The 15,748-nt window shown below is 63.5% G+C and overlaps 6 protein-coding genes and 1 non-coding gene across 7 annotated transcripts; 5 read left to right on the top strand and 2 right to left on the bottom strand.

The window, feature by feature from the left end:
• The first annotated feature begins 529 nt into the window (after positions 1-529).
• LOC62_01G000809 lies at positions 530-614 on the top strand. Its single transcript is given in 2 exon segments — positions 530-566; positions 578-614. It is a non-coding gene; the product is annotated as a tRNA-Trp (tRNA).
• Positions 615-2,232: 1,618 nt separating this feature from the next.
• CHS1_1 (Chitin synthase 1) lies at positions 2,233-5,801 on the top strand (the record flags this gene model as incomplete). The annotated part of the gene is made up of 11 exons (XM_062767267.1): positions 2,233-2,468; positions 2,507-3,186; positions 3,232-3,310; positions 3,357-3,778; positions 3,875-3,967; positions 4,005-4,396; positions 4,432-4,793; positions 4,830-5,070; positions 5,120-5,368; positions 5,420-5,650; positions 5,688-5,801. 11 exons carry the CDS (start codon positions 2,233-2,235, stop codon positions 5,799-5,801), a joined length of 3,099 nt encoding a protein of 1,032 aa, XP_062623251.1.
• Positions 5,802-6,120: 319 nt separating this feature from the next.
• LOC62_01G000807 (uncharacterized protein) lies at positions 6,121-7,270 on the bottom strand (the record flags this gene model as incomplete). Its single annotated transcript, XM_062767266.1, has 3 exons — positions 6,121-6,253; positions 6,293-6,798; positions 6,983-7,270. The coding sequence occupies 3 exons, from the start codon at positions 7,268-7,270 to the stop codon at positions 6,121-6,123; spliced, it is 927 nt and encodes a 308-aa protein (XP_062623250.1).
• Positions 7,271-7,901: 631 nt separating this feature from the next.
• On the top strand, positions 7,902-9,122 carry LOC62_01G000806 (uncharacterized protein). The gene is made up of 3 exons (XM_062767265.1): positions 7,902-8,283; positions 8,325-8,410; positions 8,455-9,122. Exons 1-3 carry the CDS (start codon positions 8,125-8,127, stop codon positions 9,059-9,061), a joined length of 852 nt encoding a protein of 283 aa, XP_062623249.1. The 5' UTR covers positions 7,902-8,124; the 3' UTR covers positions 9,062-9,122.
• A 292-nt stretch (positions 9,123-9,414) lies between these two features.
• Positions 9,415-11,295, top strand: LOC62_01G000805 (uncharacterized protein; the record flags this gene model as incomplete). The annotated part of the gene is made up of 1 exon (XM_062767264.1): positions 9,415-11,295. One exon carries the CDS (start codon positions 9,415-9,417, stop codon positions 11,293-11,295), a length of 1,881 nt encoding a protein of 626 aa, XP_062623248.1.
• A 134-nt stretch (positions 11,296-11,429) lies between these two features.
• LOC62_01G000804 (uncharacterized protein) lies at positions 11,430-14,056 on the bottom strand. The gene is made up of 4 exons (XM_062767263.1): positions 13,676-14,056; positions 13,440-13,628; positions 12,321-13,401; positions 11,430-12,287 (listed from the first exon to the last, which is right to left on the bottom strand). The coding sequence occupies exons 1-4, from the start codon at positions 13,904-13,906 to the stop codon at positions 11,539-11,541; spliced, it is 2,250 nt and encodes a 749-aa protein (XP_062623247.1). The 5' UTR covers positions 13,907-14,056; the 3' UTR covers positions 11,430-11,538.
• Positions 14,057-14,313: 257 nt separating this feature from the next.
• Positions 14,314-15,740, top strand: NCS6 (Cytoplasmic tRNA 2-thiolation protein 1). Its single transcript, XM_062767262.1, has 6 exons — positions 14,314-14,574; positions 14,624-14,742; positions 14,791-15,199; positions 15,238-15,369; positions 15,408-15,451; positions 15,489-15,740. The coding sequence occupies exons 1-6, from the start codon at positions 14,376-14,378 to the stop codon at positions 15,675-15,677; spliced, it is 1,092 nt and encodes a 363-aa protein (XP_062623246.1). The 5' UTR covers positions 14,314-14,375; the 3' UTR covers positions 15,678-15,740.
• Positions 15,741-15,748: the final 8 nt, after the last annotated feature.

Raw genomic sequence — 15,748 nt, 5'->3', positions numbered from 1 at the left:
GCCCACCGTCGCCGACGCAGGCCAGCAAGCACAGCAAGCACGATGAAGGTCGCCCTTACCCTCGCCCTCATCATCGCCACCCTACCCCCCGCCGCGGCGTGGCCGTTGGCGACCAGCACCACCCTCGCCGCTTCGGACAGCGGGGTCAACACCACTTGTCACCCTCAGTGCGCGTACCTCCCCGACCCGCGTTCGTGCTCGAACAAGTGCGGCCAGGACTGAGTGCGCGGGATGCAGCGGGATCGATGGTGCGGGTGGTTGTCGTTCCAGTGTTGTTGTTAGTGAGTTGGTGGGAGAGGTTGAACTGGCGGGGAGGGAGGATGGAGGGAGAGACGAGGAAGCCGCGGTCACAAACGCCACCTTCCTCGAGGCGGTGATACCATGTCATTCTGGTGACCGACAACGGGCTTGGCTTCGCGCACAGTACATGCGTGATCTGTGCCATCACCCGTTGCCGCCCCAGCTCATCCTCCAACCTCCTGCCCCCCTGCCCAAAGCCCAGCAAACCCACGCCCAAGCACCCAAAAATCACCCCTTAGCTCAGTTGGCAGAGCGTGAGATTCCAATTGGAATGTGTATCCTCAAGGTCATCCGTTCAAGTCGGGTAGGGGTGGGTGATTAGAACAGCAGTTCGTTTTTACTTGTTATTATCCTTTGGGCTGGCTTGGCCCAGCGCTTTGGTTGGGCGGTTCGTTCGCCGGGAGGCGGCGCTGCCCTGAGGCAGGCAGGCGAGCTGGTCTCCGTGTCGCTTGGCATTGTGGTGGCGTGGGGGCGGTGAGGAGCGTGGCGGGCTCGTGATCAGTGGTGCTGTTAGTGGGCTGCTGTGTCGTCTTTATGCGCATTCGTGCTGTGTGAATGTTGCAGAAGAGACGTGAGAGATGGCGACGCGACTTGTCTTGGGTTGCACTTTGCATGACGTCATTGGCGTTTGGGACAAAGGCCTGGGTGTGTGCTGCGCTCAAGCCTCTTGCGGCGCCGCATCTATGTTTGATACGCCGTGCAGCGCCGCGCGCGCATCGGCGCAGCGGCGTAGCTGGCTTGCCAGCTGTGTGCATGAGTCAGCTGCGTGCAGCGCGCAGTGACTCAGAGCAGCGGCTTGCATGGCCGCACCCCGCGCATTCAGCCAGCCAGCGCCGGAGCGCCTCGAAAAAAGAAAAGCAAGGGCAGAAGACCTTGGCGACTGCCGCGCTTCTTGGCCTTCTGGCTTGGTGATAGGCACTGGGGTGCGCGTCTGTCGCGGTCAGAAGGAAGCAAGGAAGGCGACGAGGTACGTTGCTGTGTGGCCGTGTGCAGTGTGCCGGGTACAGGTGTGGGCCGTGTGGGCGCGACACATGCATTGATCGTCGTCGCCGTCGTCTTGGTGCCCGTTGCAAGATGAGATGAGCGCGCCGGTGCGAGTAGGCGCCGCCATGTCGCCGCCACCGTTTCGATCGATCCGAGAGAAGCGACACTTCGACACTGCTAGCTGGCTGACTCACTCGTCATCCCCGCCGCCAGCGCCGTTCATCACGCGACACACACCACTCTCGCCATGCATCGCCTACTTGCACTCGCCGGACGCCGCTGTGCATGCAGAGGCGGCGGGGCTCCATCACTGCGGCAGTGTGTCTGCCGTCCCTGTACCGCCCCCCTTTGTCGTCGCCCTGCTGATCCCAATCCACACGGCCATCCTTCCCTCGTCGTGACGCACCTCGACGCGCACTATCGCACCCCTGTGTGTGTGTGTATAGGCGCGTGTCTCGGTCCGGTCCTATTCTCACCCTAGCATGCCCCCCCCTTGTTCCTAATTTACCAGTCGCGAGACGTCGAGGCGATGCACATCGAGGGGGTCCAACACACCGCGACGACGCCGGAATCACCGAGCGCAGGCAGCCCTCACTCACGCAGTGTCCCGAGCGCAGTCCTCGCACCTACCTGCACTGGGCACTCACTCACTGGCTGCCTGGCTGGCTGCAGCCGCTGGGCACCGCTGGCACCGCCCGCCCGCCCGCCAGCGCATGCCATGGCTTCTGCGGCGGGGCGGGGCGTTGCAGGCGCTGCTGGCTGGCGTTCTTGCTGGCGTCGCTCGGCCTATTGACACACTTCTGACCGCCGCACCCACACCGCCCAAGCCTCCTCGCCTCCTAGCCCTCCTACGACACGACGACTACTAATCTAGACACGCCCTCTCTCTGCGCCTTTTGCTTCTCCTCATCCTCTCAACACTCCCCAACCTAACACAGCGCTCGCGTCATGGACCCGCGCAATCCATACAACGACCCAGGCGCAGCCACAGGCAACGGCGCGCAGGGCTACCCACCTGGCGCTGGCCACCTCGACGTCGGCCAGTCCCAGCCCCAGACTCAGCCCGAGGCAGCCCCCAGCTGGGCGTCTCGCCCCGTCGCCTCTGGACCCCCAACCCGTGCCCCGTCGCCGACGCACAACGGTCGCTGGGAGGAATCCGAGGAGCACCAGTCCCTCACCCAAAAGTAAGTGCACCCGCTGTCGGCCACACTGACACCCCCAGTGCCATCCCTGCGGGCGGCTACTCGAACCCGTACGAGCCCACTGCGTATGACCAGAACCCGTACGCTTCGAACCCGGCCCCGTACGAAGCAGGAAACGCTGCACCAGGCGCCCAGGCCCCCGCCTCAGGTAGTGGTGGTGGTCGCATTCGCTTCGGTGGCACTCCTCGCCCCGGCCGCTCACCTGCGCCGCCCTACTCGTACCCACCCAACGCCGACGGCCGCTATGCACCCCTCGACTCGGAGCTCGACCTTCCGGCTGGTGGCTACAACGGCGGTGGCTACAATGGTGGCGGCTACAACGGCGGCGGACCCCTGCCCCCTGGTGTGGGCCCCAGCGGACCCTATGCCTTCCTTGACATGCCCGTCGCCATGCCCGCGGGCTCGCGCGCAGCCCGTGACCACGAGTTCATGCAGCGTCAGAACACAACCTTGCGCCGCGGCATGACCCGCAAGGTCAAGCTCACTGCTGGCCACTGGATTCAAGAGTACGCCGTCCCAACCGCTATCTCCGCCAAGGTCGAGAGCCAGTACCTCGCCCAAGGGCAGAAGAACGAATTTACCCACATGCGTTACACTGCTGCCACTTGCGACCCCGATGACTTTACGGTCGAGAACGGGTGGAACCTTCGTGCAAAGCAGTGGGGACGCGAGACCGAGCTTCTGATTGCCGTGACGAGCTGTGAGTCAATATGGTCACGGTCCTGGTACTGACCCATGCGCACAGACAATGAGGACAAGGTGCTCTATTCTCGTACCCTTCACGCACTCATGGAAAACATTCGCGACATTTGCAACACCAAGGCGTAAGTGCGAGCGAGCATTCCTAGGTCTCAGCTCACTTGCCACCAGGTCCAAGCACTGGAGAAGCTGCGCCGAGTCTGGTAGGCCAGCATGGCAGCGTATCACCATCTGCCTCGTCGCCGATGGTCTTGAGCCTATGGACACGTCGGTGCTTGACCTTCTCGCTACTGTTGGTGTCTTCCAGGACGGTATCATGAAGAAGTCGGTCAACAACAAGCCCACCGTGGCCCACATCTTCGAGTACACCACCCAGTTATCGGTCAATGCCAAGCTCCAGTACGTCGTCCCCACTCCGGGTGACAAGGAGCCCCTCGTCCCGGTGCAGATCATCTTTGTCCTCAAGCAGGCCAACGCCAAGAAGATCAACTCGCACAGGTGGCTGTTCAATGCCATTGGTCGTCAGCTCAACCCCGACATCTGTGTCCTGCTCGACGCCGGTACCAAGCCAGGCCACAAGGCCGTCTATTACCGTGAGTGCGAAGGTGTGAGTATCGCTGACAAAGTGCAGTGTGGGAGGCTTTCTACGTGCGTGTCTCTTGAGGCTGTGCCACACTAGCCGGCCGTAGTACTGACATTGCAGAACAACAACAATCTGGGTGGCGCTTGTGGCGAGATTCACGCCATGATCGAAAAGGGCAAGAAGCTCATCAACCCGCTCGGTTCGTCATGTTTGTGCGAGGAAAGGCTAACTCGTAGTCGCTGCTCAGAACTTTGAGTACAAGATGTCCAACATCCTCGACAAGCCGCTTGAAAGCTCCTTTGGCTACGTGTCGGTGCTTCCCGGTGCCTTCTCAGCGTATCGCTTCAAGGCGATCCAGGGCCGCCCACTCGAGCAGTACTTCCACGGTGACCACACCATGGCCGCACGCCTGGGCAAGAAGGGAGTCAACGGCATGGGCATCTTCACCAAGAACATGTTCCTTGCCGAGGACCGTATCCTCTGCTTCGAGCTCGTCGCCAAGGCCGGCTGCAAGTGGACGCTCGCGTACGTCAAGCCCTCCAAGGCCGAGACCGACGTGCCCGAGCAGGCCGCCGAGCTCATCGGTCAGCGCCGTCGCTGGCTCAACGGTTCCTTTGCTGCCTCTGTGGTGAGTGCCACAACAAGTGCCACGCTCATTTCCAGTACGCCACCATCCGCTTCTACCGCATCTACAGAAGCTCGCACAACCCAATCCGCATGTTCTTCTTCCACATTCAGGCCCTCTACAACATTGCCAACCTCATCTTTGCGTGGTTTGCCCTCGCCAACATGTGGCTCACCTTCTCGCTCATCATCCAGCTGCTTCCCAACATCCCAAACCCGGTTTTCATCTTTGGCAACCTTACGATTGTGAGCAGCATACCCATTGGCGGCACTGACCAACAGACGCACTGGGTGAACTTAGCCCTCGAGTGGATCTACCTTGCCTTCCTCGCACTGCAGTTCATTATGGCCCTCGGCAACCGCCCCAAGGGCGAGAAGGGGCTGTACATTTTGACTTTCGTGTGAGTAATAATGATACCTCTCATCGCTAACTCCAGCGTCTATGCCATTCTGTCGGCCTATCTCATCGTGTGCTCTATCTGGCTTTCGGTCAAAGCGTTCGCCAACGCGCTGAATGCGGGCGGGGCGACTACGGCGTTGCAGAAGCTGGGCAACCTCGTCCAAGCCTCGAATGGTGTGCTCGTGGCCGCCCTCGCGTCCACCATTGGTATCTACCTCATCGCGTCGATCATGTACGCCGACCCATGGCACATGTTCTCCTCCTTCCCTCAGTACCTGGTAAGCGGAGACACTGCCGATAGTCGACCTTGCTGACAACGTTCCTTAGCTCATGGCCCCGAGTTTCACCAATGTGCTCAACGTCTACGCCTTCTGCAACCTGCACGACGTGTCGTGGGGCACCAAGGGAAGTGACAAGGCCGAAGCGCTGCCGGATGTGAAGACTGGCGAGAAGGGCGATGCGGTCGAGGAAACCACGATGGACGAGGGTGACTTGAACAAGTCGTTCGAGGAGACTGTCAAGCGTACGACTACTCCACTTAAGATTGTTGTCGAAAAGGAGACGCCCAACATGGATGTGAGCAGTCGAAGAGAGAGAGAGAGAGAGAGAGCGTGCTGACACACGCAGGACCAAAACAAGACGTTCCGTACCAGGCTTGTGGCTGTGTGGCTCCTGAGCAACGGTGCGCTCGCCATTTTTATCCAGTTCGCCAACGGCATCGACATGGCGGCGTCGCAGGCCGCCAAGTGCTTTGGACAGGACCAGTCCAATGGTGTGAACTTCAACTTCACTTCGACCAAGATCTGCGTCTCCAACGCTGTCCAGCTTCAGGACACGGATCTCCACAACAAGCAGCAGGTAGGTGTATTGCTGCCAAGGGCACGGCTGACCCCAGGCCTACTTCGCGTTCCTCCTCTGGGCCACGTTTGGCCTCACGGCTGTGCGCTTCGTCGGGTGCCTGTGGTTCTGGATCAAGCGCCAGGGCGGCCGCTGGTTCCGCAAGAACTAAGCGTGCAGCCACGCGACTTGCGACTCAAAAAGATGTTCTACGACGACCTGACTACTACGCATACTAGATTGTATATAGACGGACCTTGCTGCTGGCAGTTTCATGTGACATGTTGACGGTGAGGTTGCCATGTGACATGTGACATTGTGGCCTATGCTGTGGAGACCTGCCCGTCCGAGGCGACTGGTGCAGCGAACTGTAAGTACTGACATGCACACTGAATTCATATCAACGACTAAGGCTGTAACAGATCACTGGTCTCACTGGCTCACACGCGCCACACGCGTCCGCCACACGTGCCACCCACCACACCCCCGCCCTACCACTTGCCGCGCACCTTGTCCTGCCACTCGGGGTCGTAGTGCTTGTCCGCGCCGAGCTGGAACGCGTGGTTGGGCGCGGGGGCGTTGGCGATGGCCGTCTCGATACTGGTGCACAGGACCTCGGACTCGCTGTGGCGTGAGCTTCTCTCCCCGAAACCCCAAACCTACGCCTTGGCGCCGAGCCAGTCGGCCGTAAACTCGAAACGGAGCGCGCCGGCCTTGCCCCCAATAGCGGAGGGCACGACCACGTCGACGCGGTACCCCGCGCGGTCGGAGCCCTCTCTGCCGACCTTGGTGATGGCGTGCAGCGGCACCGTGACGGCAACGAGGGGCGCACCGTCAATGACCGCAGGCCACCCGCTCTCCACGGGACCAGGGGACGCGGCAGCACGGCTCGAGACGACCGTCGCCTCGGTCGCTGTCGTCGGGGCCGCGGTGCTCTCCGCGTCTGTCGTCGCTTCGTCTGGGGCCGCCACCTGGGGCTCGGGCTTGGAGAGGCTGAACCGGCGCACAGAGTTGAGGAAGCGCGCGCCGAGCCCGTCGCCGCCCTGCTTCGGGGGCGAGAGGGGCGCCGGGGTGTGCTGCGTGGCGGCGGCGGCGGTGGTGGTGGTGCCGGGGCGCGCTGAGAAGACGGGGTTCGCGGGCGTCGTCTGGGGCAGGAGGACGAGGTGGGTCTGGGCGGGGCGGGCGTGTCAGTGTGCGTTGTGCGTTGGATCAGCGCGATGTGCAGGCAGGCTTGGCAGGGGTGGGGCGGTGGCTGTGGGTGTCGTGGGGTCTTTTCTCGCAGCCTACCTCGCCACCCCTTCCACTGGCCTGTATAGTCCGTCGCCGCCGCTGTTGAGCCCTCGGCCAACTCACATCAGTGACGCCGACCCGCACGCGCCAGAACCACGTCCCCGCCTCGGGGGTACGCGCGCCGCCTGTCCCAGACGGGGCGGGCACGTCGAGCCTGTTGTTGTTTCCGCCGATCGAGCTGAGGCGGCGGCTGCCCGAGATGACGCGCGCGAGGCCGCCGCCCGTGTCGTCGTTGTTGTCCGACCCGGCGAGCGAGGAGCGGCGCGAGCCCAGCGAGCCGACCGTGATGACCGCGAGCGAGAGGTACGTGTTGCGCGGGGTCTCGGTGGGCGGGGTGGTGAGGAAGTCCATTGTGCTGGGTGGGGTGGGGTGAGCTGGGTGAGTGAGTGGAGGAAGAGTGAGTGAGTGAGTGAAGAAAGGACGGAATGCCAAAGGCGTCGTTGAACACGACTTGGCTGGGAACTCGAACTCGACACGATGACCGACTCGGCTCGGCTCACACTAGCCAGCCTTGGCGAGGCGCGACAAGTCACTGCCACTGCGAGATCAACAGAATGGGCGCAGCCGTAGTGTGTCACGACCACATTCCGCGCCCACATCAGACCAGATCGAGACCTCGCCGGTCACGGGGGGGGGGGGGGTGGGCGTAGGGGGAGACGCGACGGGGAAACGGGGGCGGGCGCGCAGGGGGGGCACGGCACGTAGCGCGCATTTGACGCAGATGACGTTCGCATCGCGATCCGTAGCACTGTAGCGCCCCTCGGTCTATTCAGATCTGGGCAATCCGAGGTCGCCGTCGATTCATGGCAACGCGCCAGTGGTGCGGAGCTGGCTGGCGAGTGGCGAATTCGGTTAGTCGCGACAGACGGACGCGGCGACGTTGACTTGTCCGCGCGTGTGTTGCGATTTGAGTGCGGGCGTCGGCGGCTTCAGTCTGTGTGCATGTAGTCTTGTCGAGAGCAATGTCGTGTGCATGGCGGCCCGTCCTCGTAGCTCGTCGCGTCTTTGTCGATGAAGGGGACCTCTCGCACCTACCTGGAGACCCTCCACTCGTATCCGTTCCCCGCACTTTAGCCCGCTCGCGCCCGTCACGCAATGTGGCAACCAGACGGCGCCCACGGCGACCGGCCAAGATACCAACCCAAATCACATCGCATACCTTCCACGACTCGGTCGTCAACCTCGACACCACACTCTCCACCACAATGCTCGCCACTACATTGACACTGCTCGCGACGGCGCTCCTCGGCGGCGCCGGTGTGAGCGCGCGCAACGAGCAGATCCCCCTGCTGTCGGGGTACACGGGCAACGACGGGACCAAGGTTCCCGTCCGGCTGCACGTCATGAGCCGGTGTCCTGATGCCGTAGGTCGATGGGGGTGGGGACAGTGCTGAATGATGCGTAGCGCCGGTGCGAGGCCGTCTTCGAGGAGGTCGTCAAGACGGAGGGTATCGACAAGAAGATCGACCTGACGCTCGGCATGCTGGGCAAGTGAGTTGCAATAGCTGCGGACGCGCCGCTGACTCACCCCCCAGGCTCAACCCTGAGGCCGAGTACGGCGTCGAGTGCATGCACGGCGACCTCGAGTGCGCGGGCGACGCGCACCAGCTCTGCCTGGTCGAGAACCTGCCCCTGGCGCAGTGGTACGCCGTGCTGACGTGCATGAACTTTGAGCACTTTCCCGGCGCGATCGGCCAGCTGGCGTTTACGCGCAAGTGCGTCGAGGCGTCGGGGGTCGACTGGTGGGCTTCCGGCGTGGGACGGTGCATCCAGGGGCGGCACCCGGAGCACTCGGCCGTCGCGAACAAGGACGACCCGCAGGAAGCGGTCGCGACCATCAACAGCAAGGACGAGGCGTGGGCATACGACCCGCCGAACGAGGGGCTGGGCCGCCGCGCCCGCCGCCTCCTCCGCGACTCGGTCAACCAGACCATCAGCGACGGCATCAAGAAGAGCTGTACCATCCGCATCACGAGCACGCTCAACACGCGCTACCGCGACTGCGTGGTCGACGGCGGCGAGTGGAAGGGGTGCAACGACGGCCATGAGGCCGTAGACTTTGTCAAGGCCATCAACGAGGAGCACGAGAACCTCGCGCGTCTGAACAGAATCCACATCCCCGCGTGGTGGACGCTGCAGTAGGACTGCGTGGGTGGGCGGGCGTTTGTATCTGTCTGTACCAGTATGCATAGATGGGTTCTGGCTGGGCTGGGCTGCAGGCGCTGGCTAGGCAGGGTAGCGCACAGACCTGGTGGAGGGCGAAGGGCGAAAGCCTTACGTAATCTGCCCACCCCGGAATCTGTCGCCGCGCCCAGTGTCAAAAGTCGTCGATGTCGTCTGTCGTCGGCCGGCCTCATCTCGACAAATCAAGTCAGTCACCACCACCACCCGCAGCAGCGCACACGACGACGACGGCGACCTCGACCTCGGCGACAGCGATAACGACCACAACCCGCGGCATGAGCGCAGCGTACTAAGCCTTTCCTCAACACACGATGGCGCTCGCCCGCTTCGCTGCGCTAAGGCGGCGCCGGGTGCCGGCCTCGCTTGCCGGGCTCGGGCCTGGGCGACCGCAACTGCGCGCCGCGAGCTCGGCCGTGCTGGCTGGCCACGACGGCGCGACGTACGCCGACAACGACGCCGACGCGCCCAGGAGGCAGAAGATGCCGCTTGGGAGCCCGCGGCGCGACGTGGCCGCGCCGAAGGGCGAGCCGTCGTTCTTCAGCCAGCGGTACGAGCCGCGTTTGCGTCCATCGCCAACAGCACCTCGAGCTCCGCCCACCGCAGTCGACTCGACCCCGACCCCAGCATCACCAGCACAACCACCAATACGCACCGCACAGATCCAGACCCAGACCCCATCCTCATCCCCGCCCCCATCACACCCGCCGACCATCCCCCGCTGGGCGGCAGACCCAGCCCCAACGCACACCTCCATCGTCCACGCGCACCTCGCCCACGGCTCCCCGCGCACGCCGCGCGAGCTGGTCGCGTATCTTGCCGAGCGGCGCCATCTGATCACGCAGGAGGCCGTGGCGGCCCTCGACGCCTTCGCGGCCCGCGAGAACGACTACCAGGCTCGCCTGGACGCGCGGGCGCTGCTCGCGCGCGAGCGGCTGCCTCCTCTGCCTGACGCTCTTAGGCGCAAGGCTGGCCTGAACACGCCAAAGCCGCTCGACGGCGAGGCTAACATTGCCCTTCGGTACCGATACCCCCCGGTCGCGCTCCAAGGTTACGCGGTCGAGGTCACACCGGCTGCGTTCCTCTGCGATATCCACTTCCGCCTGCTCGCCAAAACGCAGACTCCTTACGGCGACGCTGTTGAGGCCCTCCGCTCGCTCCGCAGCCCCGTCACCGACCAAGTCGCGCTTCTCGACCTCTATCTCGGATACAGCGACGACCCAGTCCCGCTCCTCGACGCCTTTGATGCGGCATTCCCTAGCACGCCGACCAGCCGCGAGACTCGGCACCGTGCGTTGCTTTCGCTCCTCCGCACCAAGCCAACGCACGACGCGCTCGCCGCGCTCGTGCAGCGCTTCAGCGCCGGAGGCAAGCTGCCAGGCGCAGAGACGTGGCGCCATATCGGGCGGTACGCGCTCGATGCCGACGACGCCGCGGTCGCCGAGTGGGCGTTCCGCGGCGCGCTCGACGAGTTTGCGCGCGTGCGGCTCGAGCGCTTGCGCCAGGACACGAAGCCGCTCCCCGCCATGCCGGCGCTGCTCGACACGCCAAAGTACGCCGTGCCCACCACGCTGCAGGACGTGCAGCCGCGCTTCGCGCACTCGGGCCGCCACGTCACGCGTTTCGAGTGGCTCATGCAGGCATACCGCGACAAGGGCTGGGTCGAGCGCGGCGAGCCGCTGCCCGTCGAGGCCGACCAGCCGGACAGCGAGCACTTTTCCCCGCTCCCCCGGCCGCTGGCGCGGTGGACTTGGGTGGGTCGCGCAGGCGAAGACGGCGCCGAGGCGCGGCGCGACGCCCGCTGGGCCGAGCTCGCCGCCACGCGCGACCTCCAGCTCGCGATCGCCGAGGCCATCGCCCGCGGCACGTTCACCGACATCTCCGAGCTCAGCGTCACGCGCGTCCTGACGGACGACGACGGCCGCCCCCTGCACGACCCCCGCACCGGCGCACTAGAGTTCAAGCGCCAGCTCAAGCTCATCAAGGCTGCCGCGGCGCACTCGCGGCCGTGGGCCCTTGACGTGCGTGCCGGAGCGGCGCGCGACGCAGACACCAAGCGGCCCACCTCGGCTATCGCGAAGAAGAGGAGGTGGAAGGCCGCCAAGGCGGGCACTGCTGCGCGCGACCTGCCGCCCCACATGGGCGAGCTCGACACTGAAGCCGACGCCGATGCTGGCGCCGAAGAAGAAGACTAGACGTCCTTGCCTAGTAGAAGAACATCCATCCAACATTACCCCTCCCCACTCCCCCAACTCCCCGCCCCCACCAACGCATCAGCACACCCCGCACGCGCATACCGCATCAGCATTCCGTACGCACATGCATTGCCCTGTTCTGTTCTACATTGCCTCGTTACATCCATGACAAAACTGTTCTCTGTGTGTGTGTGGCAAATGTGCCGCGTATCTCTCACCATGCTTACTTCTCCTTCCTAACTCCTACGACGCGAGGCTGCGCCACGCGTCCGGGTCCATCTTGGCCTTTGCCGCCTCCCGCTGGACAACAACGTGCGGGGGGACGAAGCGGCTCGCACCGTTGGTTTGGGGCGTCGCGTCCTCGTCCTCGCTCTCGCTCTCGTCGCGGTCGGCGAGCGACTCGAACACGGCGCCAGGGTCGGCGCGGTACGACTTGACCTGCTCGCGCTCGCGCTCGCCGCTGACGTTGCGCCGGGCGAGGCCGGGCCCCAGCACAGACCCGCTGATGGCGATGGACGACGAGCGCATCGTGCGCCCGCCAACAGGAGGCTGCTGGTCGACGCTCTCGCGTCGCTCGGGACGCTCGCGCATCGCACTGATGAGTTCGGGGACAATCATGCCAGTGCGATCGGTGAGCGACGTCTTGCGCTGTAGCTTGTGCCCATGCTCGACCTTCTTTGCCAACGCACGCGGGTTGACAATCGCAACCGGCATGCTGCGCGCCATGCCGAGGTCGGGCTCGTCCTCTGCCTCGTCTTCAGACGAGCTGCGACGCCGCCCAGACGACTGCCGCAGCACACTGGCCATCGACTCGTTGGCCTCGAACTTGCGCCAAGCTGCACGGTGCGACGGCGCATCAGCCGCAAACGTGCGTGACAGGTCGTTGTCGACCATGCTTCGGATTCGGCTGGCCTGTGCAGACGTCTCGACTGGCACCTCGTCCACAGGTGCCTTTGGTGTGTCGTCCTCAAAGTCGAACACGTCGCCGCCGTCTACCATCAGCGGCGATACGAACGAAAACTCACCCTCATCATCATTCGCAGCATCGAGCACCTCTTCCTCCTCCTCCTCTTGCTTCGAGTCGCGTCGCTCCTTTGATGGTTCCTGGAACGTGACCTTGCCCTTGCGTTCCTTGCTCCCATCGCCGTTGGCAGCAGCAGCACCAGCGGCGGCTTCAGCATGCTCCTCCTGCTCCGCCTTGTGCACTCGGCGGCGCTCCTGTGCGCGCTCCAGGCCAATCCAAGAGTCGATACCCTCTTTCTCGTCCTCCTTCTGCTCCTCTTCCTGCTTCTCAAGCCGCGCCTCGCGGTGTGCCTCGGCCTTGCGGCGGTGCGACGAGGTCGACGCGGCGGCTGCAGCGCCCATGTGTTCCTCGATGGTCTGGAACGCAAAGCTCATGGCCACCTCGCGCGACACACCAGGCTCGTTCGAAATGCTCTTGGTCAGCTGCTCAAACTCGTCCTCATTAACGTTCCGAGCTGCTCGTGGCGGTGGCGCATGGAAGGCGTTGGCGCTCAGGGAGGCGGACAAGAGTGATGCAGTGCCGATGGCGCCAGTGGCGCGAGAAGCCGGTGGCGGCACGCTCACTAGAGCTGGTGATTCGGCAGCCGCCGGCGCCGCTGGCCTGCTGCCTGTCGTATCAAATGCCACCCTCGAACGAGAGGGCGAGCGCGAGCTTGACGTGGTCGGGACAATAGACCCTCGCCGCCGGTCAGTGACCTCGCCAGCGCCGGGTCCACGAATGTAACGGTTCCACAGAGTCTCGACCTCTGCGCGCGTCTGGTCCTCGACACGGCGCATCTCGACGTTGCGCGCAGCAATGTACGCGCTGATCTCGCGCTCAATCTTGGCGTGCTTGTCGTTTAGGCTCTCCACAGCCGCCTTGCACAGGTCGTGGAGATACGGGTGGCTTGGCATGAACGGGGGCGGAAGGAAGAAGGGGTCCGGCACTGGTGGGAGCAGGACAGGCGCCTCAGGTCCACCATATGGCTGGACAGTGTTGATCACTGGCGGTCGGCCAAAGGTCGAGTGGTCGGGCAGGTCGAGCACGAGGCCAGTGTGTGGGAGTCTAGTGCGCGCCTTTATCTCTTCGAGGGCATCGCCAAACTAAGGCGTGTGAGCTCCTTCCCCGGTCGCACACTCACCACCACGCCATCGGCAAATGAAGTCTCGACCCAAGCGTCGGCCGGGGCAATGTCGCCCTGCTGCACCCCTTTGGCGGCGAACACACGAGTCGAGCATAGCCAGCACTTGCGCCATGAGAGCTCCTGGTCGCTTGGTACTGACCTCCCTCTCGTTGTATCGCGCTCAAACGTCGAGAATACAGGCTCACGCTAGCGCGTCGGTCAGTGGAGCCCCCGCCCGTCTCGGTGTTACTCACGATAGTCTCGGCGTTGGGTGGGAGATAGATGGGCTCAGTCTCGCCCACCTTGAATCCCGAGGGTCCTTTGGCAACACGGTCCAGCAGCGTTGCGGGGACGCGCGCCTGGACGGTGACGTTGAGGCATGGGCAGGCGAGCTCGAGGGGCTCCGAGTTGCTGGGCAGCGGCGCGTCGGACGGGCGCGGTGTGGAGGTCTCCGACTGACCCGTTGGAGGGTCAGAAGTGGCCATGGTGGGTGGCGAGGTGGGTGGGTCAAGCGGTGAGTGCGGGTGCCGTGCGTACTTGACCGTGAGATGATACGACTGCCGGTTGTTGGTTGAAGGTGTGATGAGAGAGTTGTGACGTCGAAGGGGAGGGTGGATGGAGTGAGAGTGAGTGAGTGAGTGAGGGTTATGACGACGGGAGGACTGGCGAGATGGGCCTGGACAGGGCAAGGGGGGGGGGGAATGTCCCAATCGAATTGGCTCGGACTGGGCCGAGTCAAGTTGGCTCACCTCCTCGCTAATTACAAAATGTGGCTCTAATGGGAAATTACAAATGACACCCTGGCGAGTCACCGCAGCAGTGCCTTCCCTCCTTCCTTCAACCCACTCCACCCTGTTTGCCACCCACGAAATGTTGAACTGAAACTGAACATTGGAAAACCTCGACTTGACACAGTCTCCTCCTAGACCTGACACCACCGGCCTCACCACCGCCATGCCCACCCCATGCTCGATTTGCTTGACAGCCCGTGCGCTCGTCAAGCGCCCAAAGACGGGCCAGCAGGTGTGCAAGCAGTGCTTCTTTGAGGTGTTTGAGGAGGAAGTGCACATGACGATTACAACGGGCGCTCTCGGCGGCGGCAGCATCTTTGAGCGCGGCGAGCGCGTCGCTATCGGCGCCAGTGGGGGTAAAGGTGAGATCGGGCGGTCGGGCGAAGATGGCGTCACAACTAACATGCTCAGACTCTACTGTCCTCGCGCACGTCCTCACGATCTTGAACCGGCGGTACGACTATGGGCTGGACCTGCACCTCCTCTCCATCGACGAGGGGATCAAAGGGTACCGAGATGATTCGCTCGAGGTGGGTTTTTCTCTCCGCCTGACTCACCTTCCCCGCTAAACTCCCCAGACGGTCAAGCAGAACCAGGCAGAGTACGGCCTGCCGCTCAAGATCCTGTCGTACGACGAGCTGTACGGGTGGACAATGGACCGCGTCGTCGAGCAAGTCGGGCGCAAGAACAACTGTACCTTCTGCGGCGTCTTCCGGCGGCAGGCGCTCGACCGCGGCGCGGCCGACCTTGCAGTGGACCACATCGTGACCGGCCACAACGCGGACGACATTGCCGAGACGGTGCTCATGAACATCCTCCGCGGCGACGTCGCGCGCCTGCAGCGCTGTACGGCCGTCACGACGTGCTCGGAAGACACGATCAAGCGCTCCAAGCCCTTCAAGTACGCGTACGAGAAGGAAATTGTCATGTACGCGTACTTCAAGAAGCTCACATACTTCTCCACCGAGTGCATCTACTCGCCTGATGGTGAGCTCGCTTCGCCTCCGACTTTAGCTCACACCCAGCGTACCGTGGCCATGCGCGCGTCTTCCTCAAGGACCTCGAGGCGGTGCGGCCGAGCGCCATCGTGGACATTATCCGATCTGGCGAGAGCTTTGTGCTCGACCAGAAGACGCAGAAGAGCATGAAGGCGATGCGTGGGTGCTTTGTACCCGACCGGGAGCTAACCCACCAGAGACGTGCAAGCGCTGTGGATACATTGCGAGCAACGATCTCTGCGTAGGTATGATGGTTGCGATGTTGGCTGACCTACCAGAAAGCATGTGCCCTTCTTCAGGGCCTCGAGGCGGGCCTCAACTCTGCCCAGCGTACGCGCCAGCTCGACACTACGCTGCCTGAGGGCCAGCGCACCATTCCCAAGTTTGAGCGCAAGCTGCGCGTCGCGGAGAGCACCAACGGCGTCGAGGGCGTCGAGCGGGCCGTCAAGTCCATTGCCATTGAGTAAGCACACGTAGCTTGAGACGACATATACCCTGCACACCGATACCAATGCATGATATACAACGAGTACAACAG

The sequence above is a fragment of the Vanrija pseudolonga genome, chromosome 1 (assembly GCF_020906515.1).
Source record: "Vanrija pseudolonga chromosome 1, complete sequence".
NCBI lineage: Eukaryota > Fungi > Basidiomycota > Tremellomycetes > Trichosporonales > Trichosporonaceae > Vanrija > Vanrija pseudolonga.
Note: the sequence above shows the minus strand (reverse complement) of the source record. Positions and strands in the feature narration are given on the sequence as shown.